At 36.2% G+C, this 22,267-nt stretch overlaps 1 protein-coding gene across 2 annotated transcripts in view; it reads left to right on the top strand.

Annotated features, from left to right (window-relative positions):
* PRKAA1 (protein kinase AMP-activated catalytic subunit alpha 1) overlaps positions 1 to 22,267 on the top strand; it is a 40,200-nt gene that overhangs the window by 13,852 nt on the left and 4,081 nt on the right. The window contains exons 1-8 of one of the 2 annotated variants that reach the window (XM_064375936.1): positions 1,161 to 1,208; positions 7,189 to 7,330; positions 9,320 to 9,413; positions 12,937 to 13,081; positions 15,579 to 15,666; positions 17,677 to 17,901; positions 20,487 to 20,973; positions 21,085 to 21,211. In XM_064375936.1, coding sequence (XP_064232006.1) covers positions 9,354 to 9,413; positions 12,937 to 13,081; positions 15,579 to 15,666; positions 17,677 to 17,901; positions 20,487 to 20,973; positions 21,085 to 21,211 — 1,132 coding nt within the window. In that variant the 5' untranslated portion in view covers positions 1,161 to 1,208; positions 7,189 to 7,330; positions 9,320 to 9,353. Of the gene's footprint in view, positions 1 to 1,160; positions 1,209 to 7,188; positions 7,331 to 9,319; positions 9,414 to 12,936; positions 13,082 to 15,578; positions 15,667 to 17,676; positions 17,902 to 20,486; positions 20,974 to 21,084; positions 21,212 to 22,267 lie in introns of those variants that run through there. The other variant, XM_021671852.2, reaches the window with a different exon arrangement.

The following is a 22,267-nucleotide window of genomic DNA, read 5'->3' as shown; positions in this document are numbered from 1 at the left end:
TTTTGGCTTTTCCACTCATTAGCTGTGTAACTTTGGGCAAGTTATTTCATCTTTCTGTGACTCAATTTCCTGTAAAATGTTGCTAATAATAACAAATCTCAGGTTGGTGAGGGTTTGTCAGTATGTTTGGGTACAAAGTGAGTACGTTGCAAATATTAACCAGTAAGTTTTATACCTTAATTATATATTGTGAAGCAACTAGATTTATGTTGTAAAAAATTGTTTCTGTTAAAAAAACCCTTGTTTATTAAACTCACATCAAATTAAGCTGTTTTTTTCCTCTGTGTTCTTCTATGACCAAACAAGTGTTCCTGTAGTAGGTGAAATCACTGTCAAGGATTGATGTTATGTGTATATATGTCAAATAGTAATCTGTTGAACATTAACCAAAGTCAGGAAATGAGTTGAACTTTGGAAGGTAGAAATCTGAGGATTGGTGGTAATGGTGATGGGGTACTGGTGGTGGAGCGGGTTGGAGGGATTGAAGCATATGGGAATGGGAGCTAGATACTTTAAAATGACAGCTGTTATTTACTTAACACTTAGGTACCTGGATAAAGGAATGTTAATGAATCTACACGGATAGGGAGCACCAATCAGAGCTGAGATAAAACTGGCTATCTGGCTGTGTGCTTTGGCTCACGCCTATAATACCAACACTTTGGGAAACCAAGGTGGGTGTAACATGAGGTCAGGCACTTGAGACCAGCCTGGCCAACATGGTGAAACCCCGTCTTTACTAAAAATGCAAAAAATTAGCCGGGCGTGGTGGCAGGTACTTGTAATCCCAGCTACTCGGGAGGCTGAGGCAGGAGAATCGCTTGAACCTAGGAAGCAGAGGTTGCAGTGAGCCAAGATCGCACCACTGCACTCCAGCCCTGGGGACAGTGCAATACTCTGTCTCAAAAACAAAAACAAAAGTAACAACAGAACACATCTGGCTATTCAGAGATTAAAACAAATAATTCAGGCTTATTAGATAAAGATGGGGGAACAGGTCTGGAAGCAGTGGAAAATACCCTAAATAATAATAGCTGCCATTTATTTATCGATCACTTCCTATGTGCCAGGCATTGTGGAAAGTGCTTTACAAACACTATTTCATGTATTTATTATAGTCACCCTTATGGAGCATGTGGTATTCTTATTTTACAGATGAGTAAATAGAAGGTTGAAGTTTTTGTTAACTTGCCCAAGTCAAACATCTAGTAAGTACCTTCAAACAGGAATAAAACCGAGGTCTGTGCAACTATAAAATCTATGCTTTGTGTGCCTATTGCTTTCACATGTGCAACTGGAATTAGGGGTCTAACCCTAGTCAACCCTACTCCCAAAAAAGGTGAATCTACTAATACTTGTAATTGTTTTTTCCCCTTTGGAATTTTTTTTTAACTGATAAGAATACAAAACAGCAAGTAAAATTCAAAAAGGATTACAGTGGAATAACTTTTTATTTTAGCATATTATCATTTTTATATAAATTTTTTTGTGTAGCTAAAAAATGTAAAATGTATATAAAATTTATTTTTCATGTTTATAAGAACACTTTCCGTAGTCTTCCTATGAGAGTCTGTTAGGTTGGGATAACAGCGTATTAAACTGTTCTCTGAAATTGGTCGCCTTTTGTTCTTACATAATACACTGTAATGAACATATTTATGCACATTTTTTCGTCGGCTTTAAAATCAAATTCTTAGAAGGAAAACTACAGATTAAAAGCAATCAAGATCTTACATGTAATGTGTGTGTGTGTGCGCGCGCGTGTGCGTGTGTGTATGAATTTGAATTATATCTTGACATTGCTGTCAGGGCACTGCCCCTCTTCCTGCCACTGTGATACAATCATATTTTTGTGATTTCTTCTATTACTTCAAAAGGGAAGAAGTTATACCACTGTACTTTAAAATAATTAATTTGTAATTTGATGAAATGCTTAAGTATTAGAAAAAAGTTTTATGGTATACCTTGATTGGTTATGGATTTTGTTCTGTTTATTGTGCCTTCTTTTGGGTTGGGGGGCTTGTGTTATTTACAGGTGGATTCATATTCTGCTCCCTATTACTCGTGAGTTAAATTATACTCAATTCCCTTTTCTGTAGTTACCACCTTCCCTCCTATTCTTGCTGATTTCTTCCTCATTTTTTGTTATATGTTCTATAAAATTTGCCATCACATTATTTATTGCTACAACCTACTGTTTTCTAAATGATTTTAATTGTATTGTTGTAAAATTGTTCTTGCTCTGCTCTGATTTCATACCTCCTATGTTTTCTTATTACTCTGAAAATAGTTAATAAATTTTGCTAATACATTCTTGTATTTCATAGATGAGTTTAATTTCTATTCATTTTTGTTTTGGTCTTTTGTGTTAGAAGACTTTTTGCTTTTTCTTACTTTACTGTTATTTTTGTCATCATCACAGGCTGGGAAGATCCCATAGCCCAGGCTGCTTTTGGTCAATATTGTTTTCCCCAGCAGCATTAACTAGCATGTAGGAGATACTCAGTACATAATGCCAAAAGAATGAATTTGAGAGAATGCTTTGAATTCCTATTCCAGTTGCTTCTTAAATGACAGAATATATGTCCAGAGTTTTTGATAAGCTCCATAGTTTCTTAAAGTTAATTGGGGTTGAAATTCAGTTGAGCAGGGTTTCACAGGAGATTGGTTGGTTTATGATGGTTTGGGAGTTCAGGCCCAAATGGATTCTGTCTTACTGTTCTTTACAAGTCTGAGTCCATCAGTATTGTCCAGTATTATGGCTATCTCCCAGTCCTGTTTCAGCTGAGCAGCTATCAAGAGAAAGTCTGTGCCAAGCCAGAGCAAGGAGATTCTTGGAGAATGTTCTAAGAAAGAAGGTACTACCTGAAGCAAGCTTTAACAGTCAAGTTTGCTGCTCTTAATCATATCTAATTAGTACTGGAGATTGAACAAAGCCTTACTAGAAATTAGAATGTGCTTCAGTTCCACAGTTGATTTCAGCTGTGATTATAGTGTTGTCTTCCTTCTTTCTCTTAGGCATTTCATACTATACCCCCATCCTCCTAATATAGTTCTATCATACTTTGAAAACAACCTATATTTGTTTTTTTCATAATTGTGGCTGTGTAAATACTATTTGCTAAGTCAGTATCTATGACTATGTTTTCTTACAAAACTTTAATTTTTACCGGCATTCATAAATTGTCTCATTTTTTTGTTTGCTTAATTTATTTTACCTCAGGCTTAGTTTCTCACATCTTCCAGTGCCTTTGTTAAATCTCTCTCAATCTGATAGTGTATATTTCTAAACTTGTTAGATTATCTCCCCTCCTACTCCCAGAAATAACTCTCTTGGATTCTCTGTCACATTCTTTCTGGATTTGTTGCCTTCTACTTTGCTTCACCATTTTGAGATTCTCTTAGATTTTTTCCTATATTGGATCCCTTCTTTGTTGGATTCCATGCCATCTTTCTTGAGTTTCTTCCTGATTTTGATGGAATGTATATTCTCTGGTAGGTTCCTGAAAAAACTTACACAAAGGTTAAATTTTTGGAAATTTAGCCTCATGACTATCTAAATTCTACTGGTGCCGATCATAACTCTGAAAGACACACTCCCTAATGCCATGATCCCAAATGTTGAGATAAAAAGATAAAAAATCTCTAAAAATCAGAATCCCTAAATTCTAAAAATCTCATACATCTAAAATCCTGAAAATCACAATCATGAAAGATTAAAATCCCAAATGTTGAAGTGCCGTAAGCCAAAACCCGAGGAAGGGATGAGTGCATATCTGGTTGTATGAAATATAGTTGCATCATTTTAGTTGCATCATGTTAGGTGGAACGATTGCCTTTTTATTGTATTTATTTGGAAATTAAGTATGGTTTAAGGAGTTGCATATGGGTGCTGAATTGACGAAGGGTGGATTTGTGGATTTAATTTTAGGTGTCAACTTGACTGGATTAAGGAATACCTAGAAATTTGTTAAAGCATTATTTTGGGTTTGTCTGTGAGGAGATTAGTATGTGAGTCTGAGTGGGCTACGTGGGGAAGATCTGCCTCAATGTTGGTGGTCACCATTGAATCTGCTGGGGGCCCAGAGAGAAGAAATTGTTGCCTTTCTGAGAGCTGGAATGGACTTTTCTTCTGCTGTATTGGAAATCAGAACTCCAGGCTTGCTGGCCTTTGGACTTGAGGACATACACCAGCAGCCCCTTGGGTCCTGGGCTTTCAGCCTCAGACTGAGACCTGGTTTGGCCTGCTTCTGAGGCCTTTGGACTGAGCCAAGCTACTAGCATGCCAGGGTCTACAGCTTGAAAATGGCCTGTTGTGGAATTTCTCAGCCACTATAATTGCATGAGCCAATTCCCCTAATAAATCACTTCTTATATATCTCTCTGTGTGTGTGTATCTATCTATCTATCTATCTATCTATCTATCTATCTATCTATCTATGTTATCTGTCTATCTTATTGGTTCTGTTTCTTTGGAGAATGCTGACTAATACAGGTTTGGTGTTGAGAAAGCCAAATCTCATTCCTTCTTACTGTATTCCTTACAGCACAATGGAAGAGAACTGTGAAATTGTTCCGTTGCCCAAAGGTTGTGATAAATTAAGTATACCAGGCTACTTAATGATGAAAGAGAAAAGTTTAAAAGCTAATTATTATTGGCATTATGAAAACAAAAAATCACTTAATTTCAATGGCCAAGCAATAACCAGACTTCCGAATGGTCAGCATATGCTTATAAAATTTTTAGACTACAACCACTCTCTAAACACAAGTGAATGTTTTGAAGATCACAGAAGTGAATATGTAGGTGAAAAATGTAAGAAATCTCCCCTGCCAAATTTTCAGTCAGGTATGACTTCTGCCCTTTCACACACAGTACCATTTGCATCATTTCTAATACTGCAGGTATAAATTCTATAAAGGCTTTTAGAGAATTCTAACTCATTTTATGCATTTTTTTGCATATTTGACTCCATAAAAGTGCATATCACTGTGAATTAATGTGTAGGCATTGTGCATATACATAAAAATGTTGAAACTTGCTCAGTAAATGAAGAGATGTCCTTTTTGTTCATCTGTATTTGTGAAAGATAAAATTTCTCAAGATCTTAGCTCTTTGGGTGACTGTCTTGCAGTTTTTGTGCAAGTGGTAGTGACCCATTGCAGCATTCGATTGATCTTGTCAGAAGATTCAGGTTGTCTGGTATTTCAGATGAGCGCAGTTACAAATCTGGGTGCACCTAATTACCAACCATAGTGATATGTGTCTATGCATTTTGCTTTTTAATCCATGTCTTCATGAATACAGTTTATCTGTTCCTGTTATACCTATGCAACTGTCGTTAGTACATCTGAGTGTTTATGCTTGCAAAAGTATGTTATTAGTGCCTATTTTATTGTGTGAAGGGGTCTATTAACTGTTCTGTTGTGTTTTTATGTTTCTCAAATAAATCTTTTAAAAATGGAAATAGGCCGGGCGTGGTGGCTTACGCCTGTAATCCAAGCACTTTGGAGACCAAGGTGGGCGGATCACCTGAGGTCGGGAGTTCAAGACCAGCCTGAACAACATGGTGAAACCCCATCTTAAAAAAAAAAAAAATGGAAATAAGTGTCTTTTAGAAAACTTTTTACAAATTATTTTTTCCAGAATCTTATTTTTAGGATTTTGTTATTTTGGGTTTGTGATTTTTGGAATTTTAGATTTTAGGGATTTTGATCTTTTGGGATTTCAACATTTGTGTTTATGGCATTTGGGATTGTGTCTTTTGGGATTATGGCCTAAACCCAAATTCTGTCACCTCTGAATGTCTGGTGATAGCGTTTAAAATGGAAAGATAAAATGACTTTATTTTTTATTTTTAATTGCAATTTAAAAAAATAGAGGCTGGGCATAGTGGCTCACATTTGTAATCCTAGCACTTTGGAAAGTTGAACCTGGTGGATTCCTTGAAGAGCAGTTTGAGACTATCCTGAGCAATATGGTGAAACATCAATTCTACAAAAAATGCAAAAAAATTAGCTGGGTGTGGTGGGGCCTGACTGTAGTCCCAGGTACTTGGGAGGCTGAGATGGGAGGATCACCTGAGCCTGGGGAGGTTAAGGCTGCGGTGAGCCATGATTGTGACACTGCACTCCACCCTGGGTGATAGAGTGACACTCTGTCTCAAAAAAAAAAAAAAAAAAAAATTAAAAAATAGAGAAGCCAAAAAAACTAGAAACCACATGCACATGAACCAGAATTTAAAAGGTATAAGAAGTTATGGATGGGGAAATGTGTCTATGGCATGAGAGAATCTTTTGGAATGATGGAACTGTTCTGTATCTGACTATATAATACTGGTTACACCAATTTCCATATGTTTTAAAATCCATAGAAATGATACTAAAATAAAAATTTCAATCTATATGTCTGATACTTTAAAAGGTGAAAAATTAAAAGAATTTGAAAGTACAAAAAGGTCTACAGCAAAAAAGAAGTCTCCTTGCTTGCTTGCTTGCTTTAGTCTTCTAGCTTTCTTTTCTGGAAGAAACCACTATTACCAATTTCTTATGTATTCTCTTATGTAATCACTCTTAAACATCTGAACATTTGGGGTGAATCCAGCAAAAGAGAAAAGAACTTACATTTGTTTAGCTATTTTCTGAGAATGCTAAATAACTACTCTTAGAATATGTCTAAATATATTATTACTTTTATTTTTTTGAGACAGTCTCAATCATTGTCCGGTGGTGCGATTTGGGCTCACTGCAACCTCTGCCTCCCAAGTTCAAGTGATTCTCCTGCCTCACCTCCCAAGTAGCTGGGATTACTGGCTTTTTTTTTTTTTTTTTTTTTTTTTTTTACTTTTTTTTTTTGCAACAGAGTCTCAATCTTTATCACTCAGGCTGGAGTGCAGTGGTGCAATCTGGGCTCACTACAGCCTCTGCCTCCCGGGTTCAAGTGATTCTCCTGCCTTGTCTCCAAGTAGCTGGGATTACAGGCAGCTAATTTTTGTAATTTTTAGTAGAGATGGGGTTTCAACATGTTGGCCAGCTCTGGTTTTGAACTCCTGACCTCAAGTAATCCACCACCTGGGCCTCCCAAAGTGCTGGGATTACAGGCGTGAGCCACCGTACCCAGCCAGAATATGTATAAATATATTATTAATCATACTTAGTACTAATTTATTAAAATTACTTCCTTTACAGTTGGCAAACATGAATTAACTGGGCATAAAGTGGCTGTGAAGATACTCAATCGACAGAAGATTCGGAGCCTTGATGTGGTGGGAAAAATTCGCAGAGAAATTCAGAACCTCAAGCTTTTCAGGCATCCTCATATAATTAAACTGTAAGCTCTGTTTATATTAAATATAGACCAGTCATCTTTTCATCTTTTTTGTTAACCTACTTAATGTGACAAGCGAGAAAAATGACTGATACTTTTTGTTTCATGAGGGTTTTGAAAAGTTTCTTCCTAGGCCACGTGCAGTGTATGCCTGTAATCCCAGCATTTTGGGAGGCCGAGGTGGGCAGATCACCTGAGGTCAGGAGTTCGAGAGTAGCCTGGCCAACATGGTGAAACCCCATCTCTACTAAAAATACAAAAATTAGCTGTGTGTGGTGGTGGGCACCTGTAATCTCAGCTAATCAGGAGGCTGAGGCAGGAGAATTGCTTGAACCTGGGAGGTAGAGGTTGCAATGAGCTGAGATCACGCCTTTGCACTCCAGCCTGGGCAACAAGAACGAAACTCTGTCTCAAAAAAAAACGAAGTTTCTTCCTTTGCATGTAGTCTTCTAACCCTCCTGATCGTCATTTAATCCTGTGTTCATGTTTTGCCCTTGTGCTTATCAGCTATTATTTTCTCATTCTTTCCTGTCTTCTGGAAAGATGCCCTTTTGATAATAATGTTTGGCGCCCCATTACTGTAAAATCAACAGTGATCTGCTAGTAAAAACTTTTGACCTTCAAATGCCCACATGATGTCAGTTAGCCTCACTAGCGAGAATGCAGTAGAAAGGGTTTTTCCCCGTTCTGCTTATACCTGACCATACAGATAACAAAATTTTAGGAATCTAATATTTCAAAAGAGCAGTAATCTTACTGTTGTTTTATAGTTGTCGGTTGTAGAGTCTATAAATAACATATTTCCTGCTCAACTTCTGTTTTGTTATGCAGGCAATAATTTAAAGCTGCTGAACTGGCTGACTCAAATTTGTTTCACTCTCACCTCTTCTCATTTGTTGAGGTTCCATGGTTTTAAATACCATCCATATTCTGACCACTCCTAAATGTACATCTCTTGCTTTAAGATCTCTTCTTACTCCAGACTCAAAATGCTCACTGCTGACTTTACATTTCCATTTGGATGTCCGCAAGGCATTTGAAACTCTACTGGGCCCAAAATGAAATATTACTCTCCCAAACCTGCTCTTCCCACAGTTTTCACCATCTCAGCTAACAGCCAGTTACCCAGGGCTAAAACTTAGGAACCATTTTTAACTTCCCTGTTTCTTTCACATCTCTTCCTTCAAAATCAAGCTAGCATGTGACTGCTTCTCAGTTCCTTTATCACTGTCAACCTGGACTTAGCCACCTTTATCTGTCTTATGAAATCCTGAAGTAACCTCCTGTATCTACCTTTACTGTCGACAGTTAATTCTTTACACTGCTGCCATAGTTTTCCTTTTAATATGCCAGATCACATGACTGCTTAAAACAAATACGATAGCTTTTTTCTTTTTTTTTTCCTTTTTTTCTTTTTAGCCCCTCTCTAAGACAACGATAGCTTTTTTCATCTTCCTTGGAGTAAAAGCCAGAGCCTTATGGCTTATAAAATTCTGTGTCCTCTGGCCTGCAGTTAACACCTTTGATTCTACATCCTATTTTTCTCTCCCAGCTTACTCTGCTGTGCCCTTACTATTCCTCGAACATGCCAAGCAGGCTTCTACCTGGGGACATTTGTAGCTGCTGTTTTCTCTCCCTGGTTCACCTTTCTCCTAGTTAATGGCATAATTTGTTTCCATTCTTCTTTTAGGATCAGCTCAAATGTTACTTTATTAGAAGGCTTCCTTGAGCACTCTGTATAAAAACATTCCCCTTAGTTTGCTTTATTTTTCTTCATAGCATGTTCTACCATCTGAGATACTGCTTATTTATTTAGTGTCTGTTTCCTGGCTTCTGGAACATGAACTCCATGAGAGCAGATAATTTTTTGTTCCCTGCAGTTTTTCTAGCTCCTAGCATGGTACCTGGTATACTATAGGTGCTTAGTAAATATTTATTGAATGAATGAATATACATGTTTTAATATTCGTAGACAATTTTTTCTCTCACCAGGTACCAGGTCATCAGTACACCATCTGATATTTTCATGGTGATGGAATATGTCTCAGGAGGAGAGCTATTTGATTATATCTGTAAGAATGGAAGGGTAAGCTGTTCTGATTTAATTCTGTATGTATTTTGTAACTCTCCTTTATCCTTTACTAGCACCAGAATGTCAGCAAGCAATTTTAAGAGGTCTATTTAATAACCAGTTCCCTTAGTCATATATTTGTTTAGAATCATAAGCCATTTAGAACTAGAAAGGATCTTAAAGATTACCTCCTTAGCCTGTTTATACAGATATGGATACTGAGCCTTATGGTTGGTATGTTTGCTCATAGTAACGTGATTTATTAATGACAGAATTGGCTTGAGATCTCAGAACTCATAATCCTCAGACTTATGCTTCCTCAGGGTATACAAATACTTGGAATATGTATCTTAATGTAATTAATACTTAGAAAATATATTATTACTTAACAATCTAGGCCTTGCTAGTCAATCCTAGCCACATTTAAATTGCATTCATTTTTTTGGTTTCAGAAATCTAATGTACCTGGAGTAGTAAGAACAGGCTCCATGAAGGAGGTAGGAATTAGATATAAAGAACTTAGAGCTGGAAGGAACTTTAGAAGACATTTTGAACACTACCTTAAGTTACAGATAGAAACCTCAACACTGCCCTCTGCCCATACTTTTTCTCATACCCAGGTTATGTGGTATGCAAAAGCCCGTTTGTGGGAGAGCTGTATCTAGCCCTGAAAAGAAAGCTTTTCTCACTCCCAGTCTTAAGTTACTTACATTACTCATTCATTTGTTCTATATAGCATGTCTGTTTACTTTCAACAGAATCAAACTTTATTAACTAAGTTAATTTTGATTTTACTATTTCTTAACATGATTAATTTCTATTTCAGGTACTCCCCTTCTTCACTCCCGTTTCTCCTCACCAAAAAAAAAAAAAATAAAAAAATAAAAAAAATGTTCTGTCTGGAGAAATGGAAAACAGGCACAACTGATATACTTTTTTTCTTATCTTTTCTGTTTTTCATTTCGTGGTTTTACCTTGTGGGTATTTCTTCAGTTTTACCAGTTGAATATTAAAATTTCAGTGACCATATTTTCTATTTCAAAACTTTATCTTCTGAAATTTTCATTTCTTTAGTCTGCTGTTATTTGCTCCACAGATGTAATAACCTAGTCTGAGGATGACATTTAAAAAAAAAGTTTTCCTCTGTTCCATCTTGTTCTGTACCTTCTGTGCTCTCTGCTCCTCATTTTTTTCTGTTCATTTTTGTCTTTGATGCATGGCCCTTTTTCAGATATTTGGTGATTCTTGGCTGTCCACTTAATATTTAAGAATAAGATACTAAATGTCAGGCTCATGTGGGTAGAACTTATTGATTGCTAGGTTTTCCTGTATCTTGAATAGGTAGGGACTTGTCCATTTTATTACTGTACATCAAATGCTAATAATAGCCAATATGTTTTCTTGTATCAGATATTTCAGAAGAAACCTTCCCATATCCTTAAAATCCTTAGCTTAGCTGGTAGTGCTCCAGGAGCTGAGTGTGGGAAAAGAGATGCAAGTCTCAGTAGTTAGTATGTTGACTTCTCTTAGCCCCCATGTTTTCCTCAGCATGGCTTATATCTGCCTTAGTGTCCTTGAGAGCAGAGCTGGTTTAGCCTTACTAGAGGAAATTATAGGTCTTATTCCCCAGTATGGGTGAGTTTAAAAGCTTCTTACTTCAAGTACTTGTCCTGTTTTCAGCCCCCTATGTTTGTAATTTCTAAGGCTTCCCAGGGCTTTGTGTGCAGACATTTATTTCTTAGTGGCTTCTATCCCTGTAGGCTTAGGTTTCAACTTTTTCTTGTAGGGTTAGTCTTTATTACTGTTTATCTATTGTCCTCCTTGGTGACTCCTCTTGATTACTGTTGTATCTTTTGTTCTTTTTGTCTTTATATGCCTCTTTTATTGCTGATGTCATTTTAGTGATGTTTCAAGAATTGGAGACAAAAGATTTCATCTGCTGTGTTTAATGGGAAATGTATTTTGACTTTTCTGATCTTCCTTTATAGACATCCCTTTCTCCATCCTTTGTAATTGTATTTGTTATGAATATAGTATAATTTTCATTTTTGTAGCCTTTCTAGTTACTTTACTTTTTATATTTTGTTTAATCAAATTTTCTCTTATTTTTTCATATTTGAACAGATAGCCTTTTTTTCCCCATGAACCTACAAATCTTCTAGAAATAAAAGTATTAGATTGCTAAGGGATTAGTATTTTTCTAGAGGAACAGAATCTTATAATACTTTTTTATTTCAAAATAAATTACTGATTTGTCTCTTCTCCCAGACTATCCATGCCCTTTAAGATGTAAGTCTGGTATTAGAATGCTAATTTGTGACCTGTGTTAGAGAATTGCATATTTTAGAGTCCTTCGCCTAGAGGATTAGTAGCTTATTTATTAAAAATGATTTCTTGGGAGCAGGCATGTCCAAATAATGGTTGTTATTTATGTTGAAAACAGTGATAAGAATATATGGATACATAGAGAAGTTAAAAAAAACATACTTCAGGCTGGGTGCAGTGGTACATGCCTGTAATCCCAGCACTTTGGGATGCTGAAGTGGGTAGATCGCCTGAGCCTCAGGTGTTTGAGACCAGCCTGGGCAACATGGCAAAGTCCTGTCTCTATCAAAACTACAAAAATTAGCCAGGCATGGTGGCATGCACCTGTGGTCCCAGCTACTCAGGAGGCTATGTTGGTAGGATCACTGGAGCCCAGGGAAGTCTAGGCTGCAGTGAGCCGTGATGGCACCACTGCACTCCCGCCTGGCTGACAGCGAGATCTGGTCTCAAAATATAGATAAAAAATTTAAAACCAAAAAATGTAGTTTCTACATAACGATGTTTTTTTTTTTTTTTTTTTCCAGCAAGCATATTAAAGATAAAATGTTATGATATTTTATTAAATGAATTAAGGTATTTCTTGTTAAAATGTCTTATACTTGAGGACATATAACAACATAGTTGCTTGCTAGTTTATGAACAGTGCTTAATTACTTCCTAATGGTCTAAAATAGTATCCCCCCACCCCAACTTTACTTACTATACCCGTATTTTGCTTTTTCTTCAAAACAGTATCACTTCTTCAGACTATATTTATTTGTCTATTTTTGCCAATTAGAATAGGGCCTCTGTTTTATTTATTGCTATGTAATGAATTTCTAAAACAATGTATAGCACATTGAAGGTATTCAGTAAATGTTTGTTAAAAGATTGAAAGATTAAGCATTTCCACCTTTAAGAGAAAATATGTCAAGTTTCAAGTAGATGTTGAAATTATTTGAAGTAACTCATGAGATATAGAGGAAGGCAAGCTAATGTAGTCATATGCAAATGACAATATTAGAAACTTGAATTACTGATTTGGATTCCAAGACCATCTTAGCATTTCTGCTTGGTGCTGTAAGTGTCTCCTCCCCATGGCAAAAGTATCTCATAAGTGAAGTTCATTTGGAAGATTTTCATGTATTTTGACAATTTTATAGCTTGGAGAATTATAGATAGGACAATTTACTTTGAAAGACACACCTTTAAAATGCGTCTCTACTTTTCTTAGCTGGATGAAAAAGAAAGTCGACGTCTGTTCCAGCAGATCCTTTCTGGTGTGGATTATTGTCACAGGCATATGGTGGTCCATAGAGATTTGAAACCTGAAAATGTCCTGCTTGATGCACACATGAATGCAAAGATAGCCGATTTTGGTGAGGATAATTTTATTGTGTCCTATGTTCATTTCTGATGGCCTTATTTTCAATAAACCTATGTAGAATTATTCAGATAACTGTAAAAAATTACATAAAGTAATAGACTGAGTATATCAAAGTATCCTATTTTGTCTATGAACATACAAAAAGAAGAAATGCTAAGAAATCTCATGTTCTTAGCTTTAAATGTCTTTATTATTATTATTATTTTATAGAGACAGGGTTTCGCTTTGTCACCCAGGCTGGAGGGCAGTGATGTGATCATAGCTCACTGCAGCCCCAAACTACTGGGCCAGGTGACCCTCCTGCCTCAGCCTCCTGAGTAGCTGGGACTGCAGGCGTGCACTACCATGCCAGGCTAAGTTTTATATTTTGTAGAGATGGGTTCTTGCTATGTTGCCAAGGCTGCTTTTGAACTCCTGGCCTCAAATGATCCTTCTGCCACAGCTTCCCAAAGTATTGAGATTACAAGATGTATACCACTGCACCTGGCTCTTAAAATATCTTTAAAATTAAATTTTAAACAACTTAAGTTGGTAGCATTAGAGAGACCATTCGAAAAGAGAGTATTTGTGAAGGAGAAGGTAGCAGCCTTATTTCCAATATGTTCAGAAAAATCAAGTATGGAAAAGAAGAAAAGTGAGTGGAATTATTTAAACTTTGAAAGCCAGAAGGTGAACTATGTGAATTTTAATTATTTAAAATTATTTGAAACAATTTTTTAATTAAAACAAATTTTTATTTAAAATTATTTAAAAATGTTTTAAATGATAGTAAACTATAATTTGTTTGAAGAACATTTTGATTGTTAAAAATGAATTTATTTTGGCTGGGCATGGTGGCTCACGCCTGTAATCCTAGCACTTTGGGAGGCTGAGGCGGGTGGATCACCTGAGGTCAGGAGTTTGAGACTAGACTGGCCAACATGGTGAAACACCATCTGTATTAAAAATATGAAATTAGCCAGGCATGGTGGCCTACACCTGTAGTCCCAGCTACTTGGGAGGCTGATGCAGGAGAATCGCTGGAATCTGCGAGGCGGAGGTTGCGCAGTGAGCTGAGATCGAACCACTGTACTCCAGCCTGGGCTATAGAGTGAGACTCTATAAAAAAAAAAATTTATTTGTTCTATGTTTCCTATATGAATTGCCATTGACCTTACTAAATCTAAGAACAAAAGGAATCTCTGTAATTCTTTTCTTTAGGTTGGTTTTAGTTCAAATCAGATAACTTCTGTTTTTGAGACAAACTCTCACTCTGTCACCCAGGCTGGAGTGCAGTGGTATGATTTCTGCTCACTGCACTCTCCGTCCCCCAGGCTCAAGTGAGTCTCCCACTTCCACCTCCCAAGTAGCTGGGACCACAGATGCGTGCCACTATACCCAGCTAAGTTTTTTGTGATTTTTGGTAGAGATGGGATTTCACCATGTTGGCCAAGGCCGGTCTTGAACGCCTGAGCTCAAGTGATCCACCTGTCTCAGCCTCCCAAAGTGCTAGGATTACAGGTGTGAGCCACCATGGCTGGCCCAGAGAACATTCTTTTAAATATTTTCCTAGTTTTGACTACATCTATATATCTCTGTCTAATCTATTTAAATGTTTAGAGATTAACTGAAAAATGCCAATCAAACCTGAGCTGGTTGTTTTGGTGTTTTGTTTTTTTTTTTAGTGACTGGCTAAATTATTTGAATTTCTTATTCCTCAGTTGATTATTTTTATAGGGCGTGTTTTTGAGGGAGCAGCGGTTTCTTTTTGGAGTAAAACTATGAGGGAACTTTGAAATTCAAAATTATTTTTTTTAAGGAATCAGAACAGGCTTAATAGGAACTTTGAATTTTAATCCTTCTATTCATCTGTTACAGATTACTTTCCCTAGCAATTTCTGTATTAATAAAATTTAAGTCTGGGCGTGATGGCTCAGCCCTGTAATCTTAGCATTTTGGGAGGCTGAGGCGGGTGGATCACGACGTCAGGAGTTCAAGTACAGACTGACCAACATGGAGAAACCCCGTCTCTACTGAAAATACAAAAATTAGCTGGGCAGGGTGCTGTGTGCCTTTTATCCCAGCTACTCAGGAGGCTGAGGCAGGAGAATCGCTTGGACCTGGGAGGTGGAGGTTGCAGTGAGCCGAGAGCATGCCATTGCACTTTAGTCTGGGTGACAGAGCGAGACTCTGTGTAAAAAAATAAAATAAAATAAAATAACCAAAGAAACCTTAAACATGCAACGTTTTTTCTAATAAGCAAAATAACCAATAGCTTAATATCTTTGCATTAAACTCTAACAATGCATTAACTTTAAATGTTGAAAGAGATTACACATTTTAGAGCATAATGGCAGAATATTTTGCTACAGTAGACCATAGGATTTTGTTGAAGCAAATAACAAAATGATGATTTATCATTTTAATGTAAACTCAATTTTATTGTTTAATGGGGTTTTAATTTTTGTCTTTGGGAAATCTTTTGAGTAGCTGATTTTGTGCACTTTCAGGTCTTTCAAACATGATGTCAGATGGTGAATTTTTAAGAACAAGTTGTGGCTCACCCAACTATGCTGCACCAGAAGTAATTTCAGGAAGGTAGTATTTGATACCCTGCCACCCTCAATACAAATTGTCTTTTTCTCCTAGATTTTGTTAGTCTATAGTTCATATTTAATTCTAATGAAAGGAAAGAAATATAAGGCTTATTCTTTTCTTAACCACGTTATAAGAGAATGAGGGTTAAGGACTACAAGTCAACATTATGTTAGAGTTGTTAGAAGAGAGTACATTACTTTTTTTCCCTGGTAGAAGAAATGGAAAGTTTAAAGCTAGGGTGTTTAAAAGGTAGGTAAGACCCTGGAAACTTGAATAATACAGAAATATCTAGTAGGTAGAAGTGGTTTACTATTTTCTTCGAGGAAAAATTCAACATGTAATACGTAGCTTTAATTTTTTACATAGATGGCATTTTGTAGTACCTTTAAGTTTCATGATAAAATGTCTTGGGGAATTGGGTTGAAGTAATCTTTAGACTTGATTTATGATGAATCTTTGTTCTTTAAACCTTTTAGAAACTGCAATATTATAAGAATTTTAAACTCAGTTTACTAACCACCAACATTCAGAACATGAAGATATTTGTACAGTATAGCTTTTTGAATAGTTTGTAAAATAGGAGAATTTAATATTTGTAAGAGTAACTCTCTGTTCTTCACTGTACTACTGAAATTGAAAACAGAAGCTCAAGTTTGCTAGTTTTTATAATGAACTTCAATAATGTTTTACCAAACCATGCTTATTTGTGTGAGTATTCAGCATCTTGATTAATTCAGAATGCAGAAATACTGTAGTATTTTCTTTCTGTTTTCATAAGCTTGTTGGCCTAGACTGCCCAAAGAAATGAGATTTGTGTAAAAACATGGCTATGAGTGAGACAGGAGTACCTAATTTTAGATTTGTCAAGTTTCATCTTTTTAAAAATATTAATGTCAAAAATTATTTTAAAAATTAAAAAAAATTTTATTGTCTATCTTCTTTTAGTTAGAAAATAATTCAGGACATGGAGACTGTGGAAAGTGTTATTTAAATAAATAAAAAGAAATGTTGTAACTGTGCATATATGCAGTGAGTTATTACTGAAATTTATTTTTCTAATTTGGATAAGGTCTTTCTTCAAGTTCTCAGTATATGAGAACTTTTACTTTCTTCTTTTTTCTTTTTTCTTTTTTTTTGAGATGGACTCTTGCTGTCACCAGGCTGGAGTGCAGTGTCAAGATTTCAGCTCACTGCAACCTCTGCCTCCTGGGTTCATGTGATTCTCCTGCCTCAGCCTCCTAAGTATCTGGGACTACAGGCACGCACCACTATGCCCAGCTAATTTTTGTATTTTTTTGGTAGAGATGGTGTTTCACCATGTTGGCCAGGATGGTGTTGATCTCTTGACCTTGTGATCTGCCCTCCTCAGCCTCCCAAAGTGCTGGGATTACAGTTGTGAGCCACCGGGCCCAGCGTGTTAACTTTTACTTTCAAAAGGATATTTATTGATCAGTTCAGCAATATATAAATTTAAAGAGATCCTTTTCCTGAATCTAGACTTTGAATTGGTGGTCTAACTAGTCTGCAGCTAGTTAAGGCAGTTGACTAGAGTGCACTGCAAATAGGATTTAAAAATCTTCTGTGAACCGCTTGGCTTTCTTCCACAGCCTCAGGATCCTTTCACCTTGGTGTAAGGGGTCTTGGGTTATTGGGATTGTGGGTTCAGAGTCCATTACTAAAGAATATTCTCAGTTAATGAAATACCACTTAATCTCTTCTCTGTAACAAAAACCAATGGTTTTAAATTGAATTGTGATATGTTTGTTCAAGTTTTGGCCCTAGTAAATAGTAAGAACAGAATTTTAGCCACGGTGTGTAATTTACAAAACTTCTTGACTTTTGTTTTCAAAGATAATACTGTTAGAATTAAGTGTAGCATGTAAGTAGTGGCTATAGAAACCAAATTCTGCTTATGAATTCTTTATGAAATATCCATATTTGAAATTTTTGATTAACAGATTCTTAGGTTAAAATGGTTCTTTAATCCAATTGTTATATTTCCTGTTACAGATTGTATGCGGGCCCAGAGGTAGATATATGGAGCAGTGGGGTTATTCTCTATGCTTTATTATGTGGAACCCTTCCATTTGATGATGACCATGTGCCAACTCTTTTTAAGAAGATATGTGATGGGATCTTCTATACCCCTCAATATTTAAATCCTTCTGTGATTAGCCTTTTGAAACATATGCTGCAGGTGGATCCCATGAAGAGGGCCACAATCAAAGATATCAGGTAATAAAGCAATTTGGAAGTTATCAGATCTAATAGTATCCATGATAAAAGTTAAGTGAAAAAAAAAGTTGTAGAACAGAATATATAGTGTAATCCTGTTTTTATGTGAAAAAATAGAGTGCATAGACATTTTATTTTGGTATTAAAAATACATAGTAAACTGGTTACCTGAGGGAAGATTAGTAAGAGGGAGGAGCTTTCATTTTTTACTTACACATTTTTGTTTTGAAATTACATATAATATGTAATATATTTAAAATATGATAATATTACATGTTAATATAATAACAGTGAACATTATATTACTTTTTAAATTAACAAGCTAATGAAAGGCTGGTGCAGTGGCTCACACCTGTAATCTGAGCACTTTGGGAGGCCGAGGGAGGAGGATCATGTGAGCTCAAGAGTTTGAGACCAGCCTGGATAACATAGTGAGGCCCCGTGTGTGTGTGTGTGTACATCTTTCATTTTTATTTATTTATTTTTTTGACACAAGGTCTTGCCCTGTCACCCAGGCTGGAGTGCAGTGGTGTGATCATAGCTCATTGTAGCCTGTAACTGCTAGGCCACGTGATCCTTCCATCTTAGCCTCCCTAGTAGCTGGGACTACGGCATCCACCACCATGCCTAGCTGCCTTTTTTTTTTTTTTTTTTGTAGTGACAAGGTCTCACTATTTTTGCCCACGTTGGTCTTGAACTCCTGGCCTCAAGTAATCCTCATACCTTTTCTTCCCAGTGTTGGGATTACAGGTGTGAGCCAGTATGCCTGGTGTTAGGATTAATACTTTTCAGTAGTAAATTTGTGGTTTGCTATTTGATTTCCTATCTCATGAATTATTGTATTTTTTTTCCTTTTTTTTTAAATCCCAAGGAATGAGAAAACTTTAATTTAATTGACATGTTTTTCCTAGTAGCATACATTCAATTATATGCAAAATTCCTGTTTTGTAGGTAAAAGTCAGTATTACCAGTTTCATCTGGTTCAACCTAGTAGTTTAAATAAGACAAAAATGATGACAAATTTTCTTCTCAAATTTGGGTGAGCCATTTCTGATGAAGACTTAAACAATTTTACTGCAAGCTTTGTTTCTTCTTTTTTTTTCCTGCATGGAAATTTTGCTCTCTTTGGTCTTCTAACGGCTAGACTGCACATTTATCTGAGAAGGAAGAAAGAAATCAGATATGGATCTAGAAATAGTAAATACGAAAGCAGCATGAGTGTAATGAAGAAGAAGGGAAGATTATATGTAGAACTTGAAGCTTGATTACTTTCCACTTACTACACATGTTTTAGACTAGCTAAAAAAGAGACCATGCATGTCAGGGCATGATTTTACCACCAAAGTGAAAGGATACATCATTCTCTAAAATTTATATTTTAAAATTACCTAGGTAACAAATGTTTTTGCTTGTGTTTTACGTATTTTCTTCCAATTAAAATGTAATACGTGACAATTGAAAAAGACTTAGAAAAACATCAAAAAAATAGAGAAGAGAATAAAAATTACCTTTAATCCCATGACCCAGAAGATAACAATTGTTCTTTTGTTTTTTATTTTTTCCTCTCTGGATCTTTTTTTCTTTTTTTTTTTTTTTCCAGTTTTAGCATAATGTTTGACATAGTGCAGGTCAAACATATTCTTAAATATATGAAGTTAGGGAATTAGAATAGGAAATCATTCAGGGCATGGCCTTTCCAGTCACGTAGAACTGAGTTGCAGTCCTGGTTCTGTCACTTACTGTCTTTGTGACCTTGAGCATGTTCTTTGATGTTTTTTTTTAACCTCAGTTCCTTCATTTAAAACAAGGAGATACTATTATCTTCATATAATTGTTTTGAGAATAAGGGGAGATAACATATATGAAGTGTGTAGCATAAAACTTAGCACACAGTAAGTACTCAATAGTTGTCTACTATTTTTCTTGTTGTTATATTATTTGCACTTAACATTATATCAAAAGAGTATTATAATGAAGCTACTTAATATATTATCTTTCTGAGCTGGAAATAAGCTGTTCTTTGTCATTGTCATTTGTCCCATAATTTTTCCCCCCATTGGTACATCAGTGCATTCTCCCTCTTTTTTTTTTGAGTTGGCGTCTCGCTTTGTTGCCCAGGATGGAGTGCAGTGGTGCAGTCTTGGCTCACTGCAACCTCTCCCTGCCGGGTTCAAGTGATTCTTCTGCCTTAACCTCCCGAGTAGCTGGGATTACAGACATGCACCACCATACCTGGCTAATTTTTGTATTTTTAGTTGAGACAGGGTTTCACTATGTTGACCGGGCTGCTCTTGAACTCCTGACCTCATGATCCGCCTGCCTCGGCCTCTCAAAGAGCTGGGATTACAGGCGTGAGCCACCGTGCCTGGCACATTCTCCCTCTTAAAACTGGAGGAAAACTGGAGCATTTCCCTCAACATACACGATGAAGTGTGAGCAGAAGAGGAAAATTTCAGTGGAAAAAGTGATAATAATATAGTATGCGTATAAATATATATGAATTCATATTCTAAATTCCCCAAAACTATTACTCTCAGTCTCTGCTCTATTCAAAATCCTTCTCCTGATCTGCCATTTTCTCTCAGGGAACATGAATGGTTTAAACAGGACCTTCCAAAATATCTCTTTCCTGAGGATCCATCATATAGTTCAACCATGATTGATGATGAAGCCTTAAAAGAAGTATGTGAAAAGTTTGAGTGCTCAGAAGAGGAAGTTCTCAGCTGTCTTTATAACAGAAATCACCAGGACCCTTTGGCAGTTGCTTACCATCTCATAATAGATAACAGGAGAATAATGAATGAAGCCAAAGATTTCTATCTGGCGACAAGCCCACCTGATTCTTTTCTTGATGATCACCACCTGACTCGTCCCCATCCTGAAAGAGTACCATTCTTGGTTGCTGAAACACCAAGGGCACGCCACACCCTTGATGAATTAAATCCACAGAAATCCAAACACCAAGGTGTAAGGAAAGCAAAATGGCATTTAGGAATTAGAAGTCAAAGTCGACCAAATGATATTATGGCAGAAGTCTGTAGAGCAATTAAACAATTGGATTATGAATGGAAGGTAAGAAAGAAGTAACATATTGATTATTAGCATATTTGGCAAACCCATAGTCTATAAAATGTTTTATAGAAGAACTACTTTTGACTTTGTTTTTGTTATACCATGTGCTAGGTTGTAAACCCCTATTATTTGCGTGTACGAAGGAAGAATCCTGTGACGAGCACTTATTCCAAAATGAGTCTACAGTTATACCAAGTGGATAGTAGAACTTACCTACTGGATTTCCGTAGTATTGATGGTATGTACATCACACAAACAACGTACATTACACCTTGTTACTAACTTGGTATTTTATTCTTTGATTCTTTTGAAGCTTCTTGACTTGTTCCTAGTGATTCAGTTGCAAAGGAATAGAAAATGTGACTTCTTGTGCCTTTGCAGTATTAACATTTATGAATCTTACTATTTTTGTAATCTTAATAGCATGCTGTCCTTTTAAGATTATCAACTTGTAAAATCCTTAAAGCTAGGTGCAGTCTGATCGTAAGGTGATAGTTTTCTGCTGCATTTGTTTTTTTGGTGTGGTTCATTTTGGAAAGAGAAAATGTTTTATTTAGAAATAAATACGGACTTTCCTATGAGTTTTTATTATTAAATAAGTTTTCAGCATTGGCCATTTCAATTGCATTGAGATACGGTGTTGAATGTAGGTGTGGTGGCTCATGCCTGTAACAGTCCAGCACTTTGAGAGGCCGAGGTGGGAGGATCGCTTGACTCCAGGAATTTGAGACCAGCCTTAGCAACATAGTGAGACTCTGTCTCTACAAAATATTTATTTAAAAAATACAGTATCACCTTTGCTTATGGAAGGTTGCATAGAATTATTAGATAAGGTTCACCTATGAATTTTTTTCTTCTTTATAAATTCAAAGATAGTACACACATAGTAGCAGAAAGACACAGGTTTGAGCCATGATATATTGGCCAAACCGGTTTGTCTGGTTATCTTTAGGTTTCTTGTAGTATGGATCTGCTAACATATACTAATGCAGTCTGAAATATGGAATGGGTTTTATTTTTCTTGTACTTGGATCAAATTTGCAACCTTAGATTTACTAGTACTTCGGTATACCAATTGAATACCATTTTTGTTTTTGTATTGTGTTCCCAACCTTAGTTTTTCTTTGATTTTTATTTATTGGAATTGTTGCTTTTTTATGAAATGCTAAATGAAATATGAATGGAAAGTGGAAAGTAAAAAGCACTGAGCTGAGAGGAGAGTTGGGTTCTAGACTAACCTTTTTGTTCATTTGTTACCTTGGGTAAATCACTTCTCTGGGTTTGTTTTCTTATC

Source organism: Aotus nancymaae, unplaced genomic scaffold, assembly GCF_030222135.1.
Source record: "Aotus nancymaae isolate 86718 unplaced genomic scaffold, 86718_ANA_hifiasm-v0.15.2.pri h1tg000014l, whole genome shotgun sequence".
NCBI classification, from domain to species: Eukaryota; Metazoa; Chordata; class Mammalia; order Primates; family Aotidae; genus Aotus; species Aotus nancymaae.
This window is presented reverse-complemented; position numbering and strand designations above follow the sequence as displayed.